We start from the raw sequence: 14,080 nt of genomic DNA on the forward strand, positions 1-14,080 counted from the left end.
GCAATTTCCGTGCACTCCAAGCTTAGAGTTAGGCACGTGCAGTTCTGGCTGGCCAGAGCAGGCCCCAAAACACGCTGCCTGGGGCGGCGCCGAGGCTGCTGGGGAGCTGTACGAGAGCAGGGCCCGACTCTTCCTGGAACCAGCAGGTTTTGCCCATCTCTGGTTGCTCAGATGCTGCAGTTTCCTCATCTGAAACGTGACGTTGTGTAATGCTAACAAAAGCGCTCCCTGGCACCGTGTGCCACCACCTACAGAAGAGGAGTGAGGTGCGGCGTGAGCACGATGTCGGTGGAAAAGGCTGTAACAAAAGGCAGTGAGACCTTCACCTGGCTTCACCTCAGAGCAGCGCTCAGCTGAGCCCCGTCGTGTCTCTCAGAAGCAGCTGGGGCGTTGCTGGTGTTGGCAGGAGGGGGCAGGGCTGGTGGCACGGCAGGTGGGGGAGCAGCAGAATTGCCTGTGACAGTGTGGGGGCATTCCGAGCGCCAGCGCTGCCTGCACAGCGCAGCCATTCCCTGTGTGCCAGACCTGCAGGGCTGCTGCTGTCCCTCAGCCAGATAACTGGGAGAGCAGGAGTTATCCAAACGCAGCCAACTTACCTTTTTCCCCTTCTTATGGCTTTCTTCAGCTTTGGCTGTGGTTTGTCACCTATCAGTCCATGATGTTGCAATCCATGAAAACTCCACTTCATCCTTTCTTGGGGTAGTTTTGCTAGGAACACCCACTGCAGGACCAAATAACCCCTAACGACTGTCCTGGAGGACTCATCCCAAGGTAAAAATGCAGCAGTGCTTACATTTCCCCAGCAAGGAAAGTTCAGGCCCACGTGTGAATTCCTCCAGGGACTGAAATTGATCCTTGCTTCTGGATTTAGAACAAATCCATGACTTTGCAGGAACACCACAGTTTTACAGCTTCTTGGTTTTTCCACGTGTAGCAGACGTCGAGCTGTAGGTCTGCTGAGCCTCAGAGTCTCAGCTTGGCTCCACAGAAGGAGGTGTGGGAGACGTGCTCCATTTCTCAGCCCTTGGTTCCCGGGGTCTTTTTAGATCCTGTTTAATGTTGTCAGTACTTGGCAGGAGCAAGACCAAAATGAATGCAGATTCCCCTGGGAAGCTGTTGCAGCTACTCGGGAGGTCAGAGTGGCTTGCTCCACCAGCAGTTTTGACCAGTGGTGCAGTGGGACATAGTGTAGGGGTTGGTGGATGTCCCTGGGTGTGTGGAGGGGAGCTACAATTTGCTTTCCAAATCTGGAGCTTCCTTCTTTTAAGTATCTGCGAGAGAGCAGGTGCTTGGTGTCAAAGGAATCCTTTAATTTGTTACAGTGCTTCTGAACCGAGGGGTTAGATGAAGTATTTGGAGAACTTGAGGTGGCAGGGGATGGGGAGGGCTCTTCAGCCTAACAGCAAAGGCCATACAGAAATCCATGGCAGAAAACAGAGACCAGAAACGGTGATGGGGGTTGTGAAGAGCACCGTAATAAATCGGTGGGGCAGTTACCCAAGGATGAACTCTTTAAGCCAAGATGAGTTGTCTTGTGAATGACAAGCTCTAGAGAGCACAAGCTGAAAGTGAGGTGGCCTTGCCCGAAGGGCCTGCTTTGTCCTGAGTTCTGCAAGCCAACAAAAGCCCGGGTGAAGCTCAGCCCTTCCTCCCAAACATGGTCCCTTACCCTTGTGCTGTGGCTGGTTTGTTTCCAGGTCCATCACCAGAGCCTACTACAGGAACTCGGTTGGCGGCCTCCTCCTCTTTGACATCACAAACCGCCGGTCCTTCCAGAACGTCCACGAGTGGCTGGAGGAGACCAAGGTGCACGTCCAGCCCTACCAGATCGTCTTTGTTCTGGTAGGTCACAAGTGTGACCTCGACACGCAGCGGCAAGTCACCAGGCACGAGGCTGAGAAACTGGCTGCTGCCTACGGGATGAAGTACATTGAGACCTCGGCCCGGGACGCCATTAACGTGGAGAAGGCCTTCACTGACCTGACTCGAGACATATACGAGCTGGTTAAACGGGGGGATATTTCCATCCAGGAGGGATGGGAAGGGGTAAAGAGCGGGTTTGTCCCCAACGTGGTGCACTCCTCAGAAGAGGTGGTGAAGTCAGATAGGCGGTGTTTGTGCTGAGCCCCCCAGCGAGGCGAGTGGTGATGGACTCTACTAACACGTACTGTGCGGAGCGAACGCGGGGGCACCGCGGCGCCCCCCTCGTGAACAGCCCCCTGTTGTTTTGGACACCAGAGCAGACCCCGAGGAAAGAAATGTTCTGTTCCAAATAACCCTTCCGAGCTGGGGGCCGCAAACCTGCAGGAGAGCGGGTGAGGGTGCGTGTAGCTGTTGTGAGGGGCCGGGGAGCGGAGGTGAGGGGCTGCAGGAGGCAGGAGTGTGTGCAGGGGGTGCCACTGCCAGCTCAGTGTGCAGGGGCACTGCACGTGTCCCCTTTGGAGTGACCCACGGCTCCGTGCCGGGTGTCGCAGCCAGGGTAGGGGCACTGCAGAGGCGTGGGGAGGGGGCAGACAGAGGGAAGGAACGCAGACACCTTCGTTCGTGGCAGCTGCTAGTGACCAGGGAGGTGTGAAGGCAGCACAGATACTGGTTCCTCATAAGGCCAACTCCACAGGAAGAGTTTATTGACATCTATGAACACTTCTGCGTTGTCTCATGTTCTTGAACCACGGTCGATAGCAAAGAATATTCTGTGGGATTTAAAGAGGAAAACAGTGGTTATTTTATTGGTAATTAAAATGTAAATTCTTCCCCTCCCCAGTAGTGCTTTCCTTGCTGTGCTGAACTGGGATTCTTAAGTGGAACTCCTGCTCCAGTAGTAATTATTCAATGCATTTTTACGCATTTATTCCCTAGGTGAGTACCTTGGACGTACCCTGAGTTCAGGGCTTGCCAGCAGAATTCAGTGATCGAGAGCATAAAGACAGAACCATGGCCTCCCCTGTTCTCTCTTAGGGCTGGGCTGTTGCAGCCAGGTGGGACACGCCAACATTTCTGTCCTGCCAGCAGCACTGTGCTGACATTTTTGGTGTCTCACCGGCCAGGTCACAGGGAGGAACAGTAAGGAGGGGAGGGGGGGAATGAAACCCAACAAAATAAAAAACTTGAAAAGCTTAACTCAGGTGCATGCATCAGACATCCTAAAAAAAAAGTGAGATTGACTTAAAGAAGTTAAATAGCATGGAAAGCTACAGCTTCCATCAGTAATTTCTGCTGTTAAAGGTGTCATTTTCTTTCTTGGCATCTGTGGATGAAGAGCACTAGCACTGGGAAGGAGGAGCACACAACAGAAGTGTCTGAGAGGTGGAAAGGAAAGCCACAGACAACCTCGAGAGTAAACTTTGTTTTCCTCCATGTTTTAATTTGATGAAAGAGGACCCATCTCAGGTTGGTCATCGTGGGATGGTAGCCCTGTTGCAGAAGCTGTGTGGAGGTGGATGTTTTCTGGGTGTGCCATCCACCACTTAGAAGCTTTGCTTCTGCTGAGTTTTAACTGAAGCTTTTGAAGTGCAGCAGGGTAGTAACTGCTCCTGGAGCAAACTAGGGAAGTTGGGCCTATTAAAAGCAGACAAACAAAACTATAGTGAGTTGTTTTCACTCACGTTTGCAAGCTTTATACTGCAAACTGCCGATGGGCAGGAGGGTGGGATTAGGTAAAAACCACAGGAAGCCTCTGGTGTTTGATTTTAGGCCTCTAAGTAGAGAAGAATAAAATACTTGTTACAGCTTGTTAAGCTACCCCAGCTATAAGTGTGGGTCTTCTTGGTTGCTGTGGAGTGTAGACTGTTTCTCCCCTTGACCCTGTTCTGATGGTCTGTAGCACATGGGCAGCTCTGTATGAAGAAGAAAACCCCTGTGGTTTCCATAATGAAGGTGTAAAAAACCCACCCAACAAACCCAACCCAACAACCAAAACCCTGAGCATAAATAGCATTTTTATTTTTGGTATTCTAGGCAGTTTCAGTTTCTGGGCTCTGCAGGGGAGCAGCAGCATTCTGCTGGGAGGGCACTGGTAGCAAATTGGTGGCAGGGAGGGGTGGCAATGGTCTAGCCTCTCACTTCTCACCCTGTTTGCTCTTGACTAGGCTCTAAACATATCAAAACCCTTGTGCTGAAGCCCCGTGAAGTCCAAGCAGATTCAGTTGTGGTCGAGTTGAGTGCCCTGAAGATGAAGAATTAAAAAATATACATATATCCCTTTACAAAAATCTCTTTCTAGGTGAGCAGAGCTGGAGAAGATTGATGCAGAGAGCACCACAGGAGCTTGCCTGCCCTGGGCTCTGCTGGGCTGCCGCCAGTGGAGCGTGCAAGGTTTGCGTGGAGCAGGTCTGGTAGTCATGGTGTCAACAGGGCAAGGACAGACAAGCACCCAAGGAGCAGGGTCTCCATTCTCTGAATGGAAGGTCCACCAGGCAGCAGGTCTCAGGGCCCAGCTGCTGCTGAGGTGTGAGGGGGGCTGCCTGGCCGAGGGCAGCAGAGCTGGGATGCTGCACTAACAGCAGTTAGAAGTTGGAGCAAATGGCATTTTAGCAATAGTGAAACTGTAATTCTCCATGCAGGAACCTGGCCAGCAGAGGAAAGATCATTTTTCACGAGACAACCAGTGTTTTATTTAATGGGTTTTGGACATTCCCCTTTACTGCTCCCAGAGAGAAATTCCAGAAACCCTAAACCCATAAGTGCATTCAGGCCTTCAGAGTAAACCTTCAGCTTAAACATACAAGTGTCCTAATTCTAAAGAGGAACGGTACAGAAAATAATGTACGTGGTCTTAACTACTTAGAGGTAATAAATGGGTATATTAAATGATAGAGAAATCATTATCTACATCTTTTTCTAATTCCTTGCATTTTCTAGACAGCTTATTAAAATATAGGAAATGTAGATTCATCTGTACAAAATTTGGAATGTTTTTTCTAAGATGAAGAACTTATAGGATATGCTAAGAATTCTTTTCTAACAACTGGTTTTAATGCTTTGACTTCTAGTGCAAGAGGGACTTAGAGAAATCAGAAGGTGATACCTTTCACAGGATAAAGGTCAGGAGCTCTTTTACTCTAGGACAAGAAGAAAAAGATAAAAAAAAAAAAGGCAAAAGCTAACTTTCTGTGGTCTCTACCACACGTTAAAAACCATCTGCATGTTAGACTGAAACGGCTCAGACCCTCCAGGCTAAGAGCTTACTAATACCCTGTCCTCGCTTTGTTATGCACTGTAACGACACGTGAACATAGCGCTGTATTTAGCTGTCTGTATGTGACTGAAAATATGCTTGTATTTAGCAAAATGGTTACCACGTGATAATGTGAAATTCAAAACTTGTAAAGAAGCTTTGGTGGTTTTTTTCCCCCTTTCCCCCTCCTCATTTTTTCTCAGTGAGGTGCCTACTGCCTGCTCTGCTCCCGCGCCGCAGCCGTCCCGGGGAGCTGTCGTGGCCGGGTCAGTGTCCACCACACACGTTTCTCTGAAGGAAGCCCACTGCTTAGATCTTCTGAAACAGTGAAAAAATGCAGTGGTAGAAACAGTTCTAAACCAAATCAAACCCCCCAAATCGCTCCCCCGCCCCCCGAGCCTTTCTGAGGAGCCCGCGGGACAGCAGCTAAAGCAGCTGCTGCAAACTGACCTGCTGGTCTTGCCCAAAGGAGCAAAGACTTGGCAGAGGACAGAGCAGCACTGGACAAGGACCCGGCCCCGGGAAGCCACAATTCTTGTCTACCAGTTCAGTTTAGGGATTTTTTTTTTTTAATTTTACTTTGTATCAGACCAAAAAAAACCATCCATAAACAAGATACAACGGGCACAGCCGCCTCCCATCCCCCCAGGCCAGACACCTTTTGGAGCCGCAGCGGCTGCACAGCCGTCCCCACCCCCGTGCCCAGCATGAGGTCACCGCCAGTCGCACACAGCCCTCCTTTCGCCGGGCAGAACTGCTTAACTCGCCGTTCCATTGTGCGCAACAAAGGGGCCGGTCGCTGCCCTCGCCCGCCCCGGCGGGGGGGACCCGGCTGGGATCCCAGTAATCCCAGCGGAAAGTGCAAGAGGGATGGGGGCGTGCGTGCAGCTCACTCCCCTGCCCTCGCTGCTGCTCTGTGGAAAGGGAGAAGCACACGCAGCCTGGAGCAGCAGCGCGCAGGCACCCCTACCCCTTCGTGGAGCGATACAAAGGGGTCTAAAGGTTTCTCTGCTGCAGCCCAAAGCACTGGAACCAACGGGATGGTCCCAGGGAAGAGGCCTGAAGGAGCCAAGCTCCAAGGGTGAGGATTTGCTGGTTTCTGCCTCTTTGCAGCCAGAGCACTGCCCAGCAGCCGCCTGTACTCACACCCTGGGCTCCCCCTTGCACTCCAGCCCGTGTTCAGCAGCTCCACTTCTCACTCTTGCTGCTCCAGCTGAACTCTTTCACCCCCCTGTCCCAAATTTACAGGGAAACATTCCAACAGACCACACATCAGATTCCCCACTTCATCCCACAAAGAAAGATGCACAAAAACAGGTGTTTGCCACAACTGTTTAGTTTTACTATTTTAATATCATGAAATAAAAGTACAAAAAATTTACAGGTATATCATTTCTTACATGAAGGTCGAACAGTTAACGTTTGCATTTATTTTGCAGCAAAACCTGTATTCTGTGTCACAGAATGTGAATATTAGCCACTGACATCACCACTGAGCATTTCATTTTAGAAAGAAACTGCAGAGGTACAAGGCAACAATCTCGCAAGGCTCCCCAAGAACCAGAAAAACGATTCCCACTGTTGACACCAGAAGTCACACTTGGCAAAGGCCCTCACCCCGTGCAGGTCTCACCCCCGGGGAGGCTGCGAGCGCTGAGACGCTGGGACTGGACATCCTGGCTGGGGGCTGTGACAGGGGCTCTCCTCCACAGGCTATCAGCAGTCGGGTGTCCTCGTTCAACACGTGTGCACATGTATGAAAAAGAACGGGGTGAATCCCTGCGGTCTGCAATGAGCTTGTGCTGGTCACTCCACGGACTGCTCTTCTCTGAGACAAGCCACAAACTGCTGCACGTGAAGTGCTGCGAGCTCAGTGACAGGCAGTTAACTGACCAGCAACTACCGCACCCGACGCCTGCAGGGCGATGCTGCCAGTTAACTGCCAGACAAAAGCCGGGACCTCACCGGGTATTTCCTAGCTCCTGGAACAGGATGGCTGCATGTCTCCCCAGCACAAGCAGGCTTGCACTTCAGCTGCACAGAGATGAAAGAGTAAACCCCTGCAGCCCCTTCACCTGCTGAGATGTCACACTCCATTTCATACATGTCCCTCAACTTTTCAGACGAGCTTTCAGGTAGAAATTTATTTAAGACAGACTGGTCTGATCAAAATACCCGAGTCCTTTGCTGGACTGTGTGGTGCCTTTTCAAATAATTCATTTCATGAAGCATGCATGAAACCAAATTTTGAGGTTACAAATAAATAAAATGGTGCTCACCATTAGTTTTTATATATTTTACCATTGACTGAAATGCTTTAAGTAACTCAGTCCCTTAAGAATGAACTTTGGGGGTGTTTAAATAAAAAATATTTGGAAATTGAAACCACATTTAAAATTGGCAAAACTATGCTTTGTTTTTGGAAGGGTCTTGCTTGTTTCTTCTCTTTACATCCCAGTTATAAACTCTAGCCATATCTGAGGGTGTGGAATTAAGGCAACAGCTTGTGCAATCAGAAAGGAAAAAAAGAGAAAGAAGAAAAGGGCTAAAGCAGCTTCCACAGCTGGGCACACTTCTCTTACTGCTAACAGTCAGCACAGAAACCATTTAATGAAAGAGCTGACGTGGTGCAAAGCCTTCACATGCAGGAGTACCAGTAACTCTTAATATCGGCACCACTTACACCATTTACCTGAAAAGCTCAAAAGAGGCATTAGAGAGAAGCACACTTTACTTTTATTCAGAGTTACTCCCCCCGATTCCAGTCAGCCTGCCCTCCTCAGCTCCATTCAGGCACCTGCAACTTCTGCAGCACTGAGAGAGCTTAAGTATCACCTTAAAAACCCTAAGTAGTTGTGCCTTCATTTATTAAATCTAATGCTTCACTTGATGGCTACCCCATCATCAAAACAGCCTTTAAGTATTAACCCCACACCCCTGGGGGTGGTTCATCATAGTATAAAGAAATTAAGAAGTGAAGCAATGCCCAGGCTACCCCAGGCTCACTGTGGGCAGGCTCAGGCTGCTTGGAGAACACTGCAGGAGAACATTGCTTGGAGAACACTGGGAAGAGTCACTTTGGCCACCAGCCCACAGCACCCATCTGTGATTCTAGCTCACGTTGGCTTCCACACACCCCTCTTCCCCCACAGCCAAAACCAAAGGATACTGACTTCTGTAGTGGTGAACTGATCTCTAAGGAAATCCAGGTCTTCCTCTAGAAGATCAAGGTTTCTTGTGGCTGTTGACAAATTCTTCTCTAACAGAGCCTGAGCTTCATCAATATCGTATTCAAGCATCACGTTGGCCTACAGGAAAGATTGAGAAGAGGTTTTTGCATTGTAAGGAATAAGCCACAGCAGGCTTACTTCAGGCTGTTGCTGCAACGTGGCACATGAACAAAAGGCTGTCCTGACAGGCCAAGACAACCAGATTCAGGATGAGCAAGGCCAACCCACCCGAGGCCTCCACCACATCAGGAACTGAGGAATAAACCCCTCCAGTGACACAAAAAGTTTCTCTTCCTACAGCTAAGCAAGAAGGGAGTTCCCTCCCTGCGTGTGGCACTCAGCCTCTCAGGTGTCAGCATCAGCCTCACCCATGTGAAGAGTGAGAGACCTCACGTTTCTTATCAGCACCTTCCACGTGCCACACGACTCCAGAAACAACTGGTCTGGCACTCAAGGCTGACCTTGGGGTCTCTGTGTGGAGCATGGACAAACAGCCTGATGGCCCCGGTCAGTAACAACAAACATCACTGCTTGTGCTCTTATCTACAGCTTTTCTGTAGGAACCAGCAAGAGGATGAACTTTCTGATACAAAATAAACCTGGGATGCGCCACCAAAGGCAACGGTTGTGAATTCTGATGCCAGTCTCCTGAAAACAACAGGTATCAGACAAATCTTCTCTTTTTATAACAGAAAAGAAGTGGGAGAGGTTGGGAGTAACTGCCCACTCAGTCTGCAGGCTGCGTGTGTCAGCAGTGCTCCTGTCCTAGCCCAGTGGGTTTGTCTGGCAGCCAACACGGGGATTTGGGAGCATCCAGGACTTGGAAGTCTCAGAATAAACATTAGCATGTTATCTCCACTTATAAGGAAGCCTCTGAATACAAAATATCCCAACCTGATATGGCTTAAGGAGTTAGAAATCCATGTTTTGAGCTCTGATCCCACTAGTCCTTAGCACAAATTCCACTCTAAATGCTGGCAGGTACCTGCGAGTAACAGAAATCCCACCTTTCCTTAAAATGTGCATGAAAAGGAAAAGCAAGACATGGAGTACAAGTAACGTGGAGCAGATGGGAAGCCCCTTGCCAGAAGAAGTTATTTTGCTGGGCAGGTTCCCATCCCAGGCAATGCTGGATGGTAATCTGAACCACAGAGTGACAGAAGTGACCAGGGAAACGTTCATGAATATGAGGTTTGGAAAAGGACAATTCTCTGACCTCTTACTCCTCAGGCACCAAATAAAAATCAAATGTGGAACCCTCCCTAGCAGGCTGAAATGGCCTCGTGGGGTTTGCCCTGCTGCCAGGGCATGGCTCTGCCACGCACACACAAACAGGGGGATGCCACTGAAGAACAGGGCACACAGCAGCACTGTCTTTTAGGAGTCATTTGAACAGTTTCAGAGAAAGTTCCACTGATACTTACCCCCAACCACAAACAAACTTTATCTGTAGGAGGAACTGAAGCTTTGCAGTAGAGATTATCTGCCAATAAAAATCTGGTTTCCATTGGATTTGTGGAATCCTTAAGACAAATGATAAAACGTAAAGTTGCTATTTTCACTGGAAACTTTATGTCAAAGAGATAAAAGTTACATAAAGAGCACACTTCTCTGCTTTTGGCCATTGATATAGTATTAACTTGGGTGGAACTCTAGGTACTTACTTCAACATTAAAGTTAGAGCTCCAAGAACAAAGCACTTTAAAAAGATATATTTAAAAACAATACAAGAATCTCTATAAAGTCCAAGCTTAGCTGTAAACTAGACACTATTAAAAGTGAAATTTGCATTGCAAACATTAACTTGGTTTTGAACTAGCTTTCAAAAAGTACTACATACCTTTAAAAACAATTCTGTTATTTATAAAGGCATATTAAGTGTGCTCTCCAAAACATTTCTTGCAATCTGTTCTGTCAGGGTGGAAAGGCAGTTAGCTTTTCTCATACTCATTAGATATTCAAAATAATTTACCTTTTTCTTCTGCATGTGTTTTAAAATTTCTAATGTCTGTTTAATTTCAGGAATCTGACTTTTTAGCCTGTGAATTAACAACAGTCATAATTTATTATTTTACAGAGACACAGTTTCCTAAACAAGTGATCAGTTTTATTACACAATTCAATCTCCATTTTAAAACTTGAAACTCTAACAGCTTTCCAGGCTTACAAATGCAGATTTGAAAGGCAGGGCACTGTAAAAGCAGCTAAAATGGTGTGTTTGTGCCCATTTCTGATCTGCCTGGAGGAGAGGGAGAAAGTCCCAGCAGGCATACAGATAAAAAAATACCATAGGTAAAACAAAACAAGTTTCTTTTGAGGGCTACAAAGTTGTCTAACAAACACTCAAGGCTGAAGCTACTGAAGAGATTAAATTATTAACCCAAAACTTACAGGCTTGACACAGGAGTCATGGACAAAAACATTCTTATTTATGCCAGGCTGACAAAATTAACAGTTCTTTTTGGCCTTAAAGGCTGAGGACCAACTCAGCACTTCTCTAAGTTCTTTTTAATGAAATCCTCAGGAAGAGGAAAATAAAATCACTGGGGAGCATTCCTCAAAGTACTGCAACTCCTAACATTAACTTTTCACTTTGTGGGATATTTAAAAATATTAGACTTATTAAAAAAATAAAATAGAACTGCACTAAACATTTCCCAATTCTGCAAAACCCAGGACTTACCTCCTTTTCTTTTGAGCAAGATTAAGTTCCAAAAATTTATACTTCTGGTACTGCTCATCCAACTTCTTAAGAACTACATCTGCTGTCTCATTTCCAGGCTGCTTCATAAAAGAGTCTACATCTTCCTGTAAGGGGAGAAAGAAATCCTCCCTGTTAGAAGAGTTTTACAGGACTCCCATGTACAGTCCTGCTACCACCTTACTGCAGCTGAGCCTGGGGGGGTTTTTTACATGTTAACAAACTTCTTTTGTTCTGGAGTTGAGTACAAAATTGTTTTGTTTCCCTTCTCAGTCACCTTTTCACTTCCCACTCCCCCCTTTTTCCAGCAGGGAATCAGAGAACAGGCAGAAGGATTATTTCATAACCATATTTGTGAGCACCTTGCCAGAGGTGCTTTCAGTCCTGGCTGATGTCAAATGTCACCTCCTGGGGAGGGACATCCTCAGACCATGGCTAAACTTTGGTTTTCTAGCTCTAGAGCAGGGAAAATGCTTCTCTGAGGCTAATCAGATTACCAGCTCTTTAGAAGACTGATGAAGGAGAATCCCAGCCTGACCGAGCTCGTTGTGGCAGAGGAAGAGGCAAAGGGGGAACACTGGTATCTGCTGGGTGGGCTTTATGGCAGTGAACAGCTCCTCCAGAAGCTCCTTCTACAGGCAGCAGGAAGCCAGGGAGACCTCTAGAGAATGACTCCAGGCAGTCCTGCAGGCAGCCAGTGCAGAGGGGCCCCAGGGGGCAAGGCTGCTGCCTCCTGTACAGCCCCCCGGGGCTCACCGCCCTGCGCCCGTCCTCACCCTCTTTGGCAATCCTGTCCTCATCTGTCCATCCAGCTCCCTACAGTGGGATGGGAGCCTACCAGAGGCCTCTTGGGCTTCCCCTTCTTGACTAGGTGCTCCCATTCCAGTTTCACATCAGAAAAAGAATGTCTTGGATTACTGAAGTACCACCAGACACAGAGCTGGCTCCTCCCGTTAGGACTCCTACGCTCTCCTGGCTACAGAAACTTGCTATGAAATTCCTGAACCTGGTCAGAAGTCACCCACCTCCCTTATCATGGAGGAAACCTGCAGGAGAAATACACAACTCCACAAGTCTTCAGCGGGCAGCACGACCCAGGTGGGACCACAGTACTCAAGAGCCACGTTTCAGACTCACTGCCTGAGGAATGCCATGAGCTACCTCAGCAACAACAGAGCCAGAAGCCTTTCTGCCTCCTGCTGAGGCTTGTCCAGAAGCTGTAACCACACAGACTTTAACAAAAAAACCCCAACAAGATTCGGGCAAGTGTGGTAGCAGCACGGCCCGAGGATGCTGTGAAATGGAACTCCCTCTTGTGGAAGCTATTCTGCCCGTGCAGATCACCCAAGAGAGAAAGAAAAGCAGGTGGGCAACAGCCTCTCCACACACTGCCCCAGCCCCACCTCTGCCTCAGCTAACGGCTCCTACAGACGTACAGAACCCAAGTCCTGTGTTCTTGTGGCACTTGGGGACACGGTTTAATGGACATGGTAGTGTTGGGTGATAGCTGGACCTGATGATCTTACAGCTCGTTTCCAGTCCTAATGGTTCTATGATCCTCCTGAAGCCAGGATACAGAGAAGTGAATCCAGGTGCCTGGTACTGGTGGTCTCCTCCCACTTCCAGTGCTCCAGTCCGAGGTGGGCTCAGATTTACCACCTGCAACTTCCAAGTCCCACTAGTTGGGCTTTGGCTCCATCTCACCCAGCTGCAAGGCTGCCCCACAGTCCCTCCTCTGAGCTTGGCCAGAACAGCTCTGCAGCAGAGCTGGGTGTCCATGCTGTTTGCATCCCTGCTCCACACTGCCACACAGCAGCCCCACTGCAGCACCACCCGACAGCTGCTGCAAGGCCCTGCCAGAACTCAGCTCTAGCTTCTCAGGAAGAGCATCCACTGGCAAAGCACCATTGATATACCATCAAGGCCAACTCCAAGCTGAGCCACATGAACACTGTGAAATTCCTGAAACCCAGCAGGACAGCACATTCCCAAGGACCTGTCCTCCCACTCCCATGGCTGCTAAGGAAGGCAGAAAAAGGCAGGCATTTGATTTGGAAACATCTGGACAACAGCTCAAAAGAAAACAAGAGCTGAAAGTTCTATCAGAGTGGCTTTTAAACCCCTGTAAAACCCTGAGTTAGTGCTTCATGTTGGCTGAAATCTGGAGTGGTGCAGGAACCCACAGACCAATGCCTCAGAAAAGGTGTCTGCCACACACTGAAGAGCCTCTACTGAATGAAGACACGTGAAGAAAACATCTTTGTCTTCAATAACTGGTAAACCTCAAAGAAAAAGTCTGATCCAGATGCACTGAAAGCCAGTGCACTGTACCCATCTGCTCAGGCCCTCTGCCCCAGGGAGACAGGAGGGAACACAAGCACCACACCTACAGATACCAAAACACACAGCAGACCCATTCACTCCTAGCAGAGTCGTCACACTGCTCCAGTCAACACATCGGGACAAGAGTCTCCCATCCAAGAAACTCTCAGTGACAAAGCAGCAGATAAACAAAGCACTCGGGGCAGGCACGTGACGTTTCAGGATGACAGCAAGCAGCCAGGTACAGTCAGTCTGATCAATACTTATTGATCAAATGAAATAAAGCAGCAATCAAAAGAGCACACCAGGAGCTAGCTCACAGCATGAAGTAATAATGTAATTTTGACATTACTTCACCGCACAGGGCAATTAATTCTTCATTTCAACCAGTCCACAGAATTATTAAACGCCTGGTAAATCACTTTTTAAAGTCGGAGAAACAAGTTGAGCCTGTTTTCTGGAAGGCAGACACTTCTTGTGTTTTGAGACGTCAGGAAAACCGCCCGGACCCCATGGTTGCTTCTGCAGAGTGATTCTGCTCAACAGTCAAGGGCTGGACCAGGGGAGGAAGCCATAGGAAAGGGGCTCGGAGCGCGGCCCAGCCCAGCACGGCCCGGCCCGGGTGAAACAGGCGCGGCGAGGCCGTGGCCC

General features: G+C 48.7%; 2 protein-coding genes across 3 annotated transcripts; one reads left to right on the top strand and one right to left on the bottom strand.

Moving 5' to 3' along the window:
• Nucleotides 1-1,697: 1,697 nt before the first annotated feature.
• Nucleotides 1,698-2,355, top strand: RAB39B (RAB39B, member RAS oncogene family; the record flags this gene model as incomplete). Its single annotated transcript, XM_008945787.1, has 1 exon — nt 1,698-2,355. A coding segment is annotated over one exon (427 nt), but the record flags the coding sequence as incomplete, so codon positions are not given.
• A 4,853-nt stretch (nt 2,356-7,208) lies between these two features.
• VBP1 (von Hippel-Lindau binding protein 1) lies at nt 7,209-12,253 on the bottom strand. 2 transcript variants are annotated; one of them, XM_008945789.1, is made up of 6 exons: nt 12,232-12,253; nt 11,090-11,210; nt 10,379-10,445; nt 9,831-9,929; nt 8,346-8,484; nt 7,209-7,653 (listed from the first exon to the last, which is right to left on the bottom strand). In XM_008945789.1, the coding sequence occupies exons 2-6, from the start codon at nt 11,194-11,196 to the stop codon at nt 7,583-7,585; spliced, it is 483 nt and encodes a 160-aa protein (XP_008944037.1). In that variant the 5' UTR covers nt 11,197-11,210; nt 12,232-12,253; the 3' UTR covers nt 7,209-7,582. The 2 variants fall into 2 exon arrangements, with proteins under 2 accessions (XP_008944037.1, XP_008944036.1); XM_008945788.1 differs by lacking the exon at nt 12,232-12,253 and having other exon boundaries at nt 11,090-11,268.
• Between the last annotated feature and the right edge of the window lie 1,827 nt (nt 12,254-14,080).

The sequence above is a fragment of the Merops nubicus genome, unplaced genomic scaffold (assembly GCF_000691845.1).
Source record: "Merops nubicus isolate BGI_N331 unplaced genomic scaffold, ASM69184v1 scaffold38158, whole genome shotgun sequence".
NCBI lineage: Eukaryota > Metazoa > Chordata > Aves > Coraciiformes > Meropidae > Merops > Merops nubicus.

Excerpts from the sequence above, each read along its gene's own strand:
- VBP1 (XM_008945789.1), bottom strand. The coding sequence starts at position 11,196 with ATGAAGCAGCCTGGAAATGAGACAGCAGATGTAGTTCTTAAGAAGTTG. Across the intron at positions 10,446-11,089 it reads CTTGCTCAAAAGAAAAGGAG|GCTAAAAAGTCAGATTCCTG; the intron begins GTAAGTCCTGGG and ends GTTAATTCACAG. Across the intron at positions 9,930-10,378 it reads AACACATGCAGAAGAAAAAG|GATTCCACAAATCCAATGGA; the intron begins GTAAATTATTTT and ends ATTTGTCTTAAG.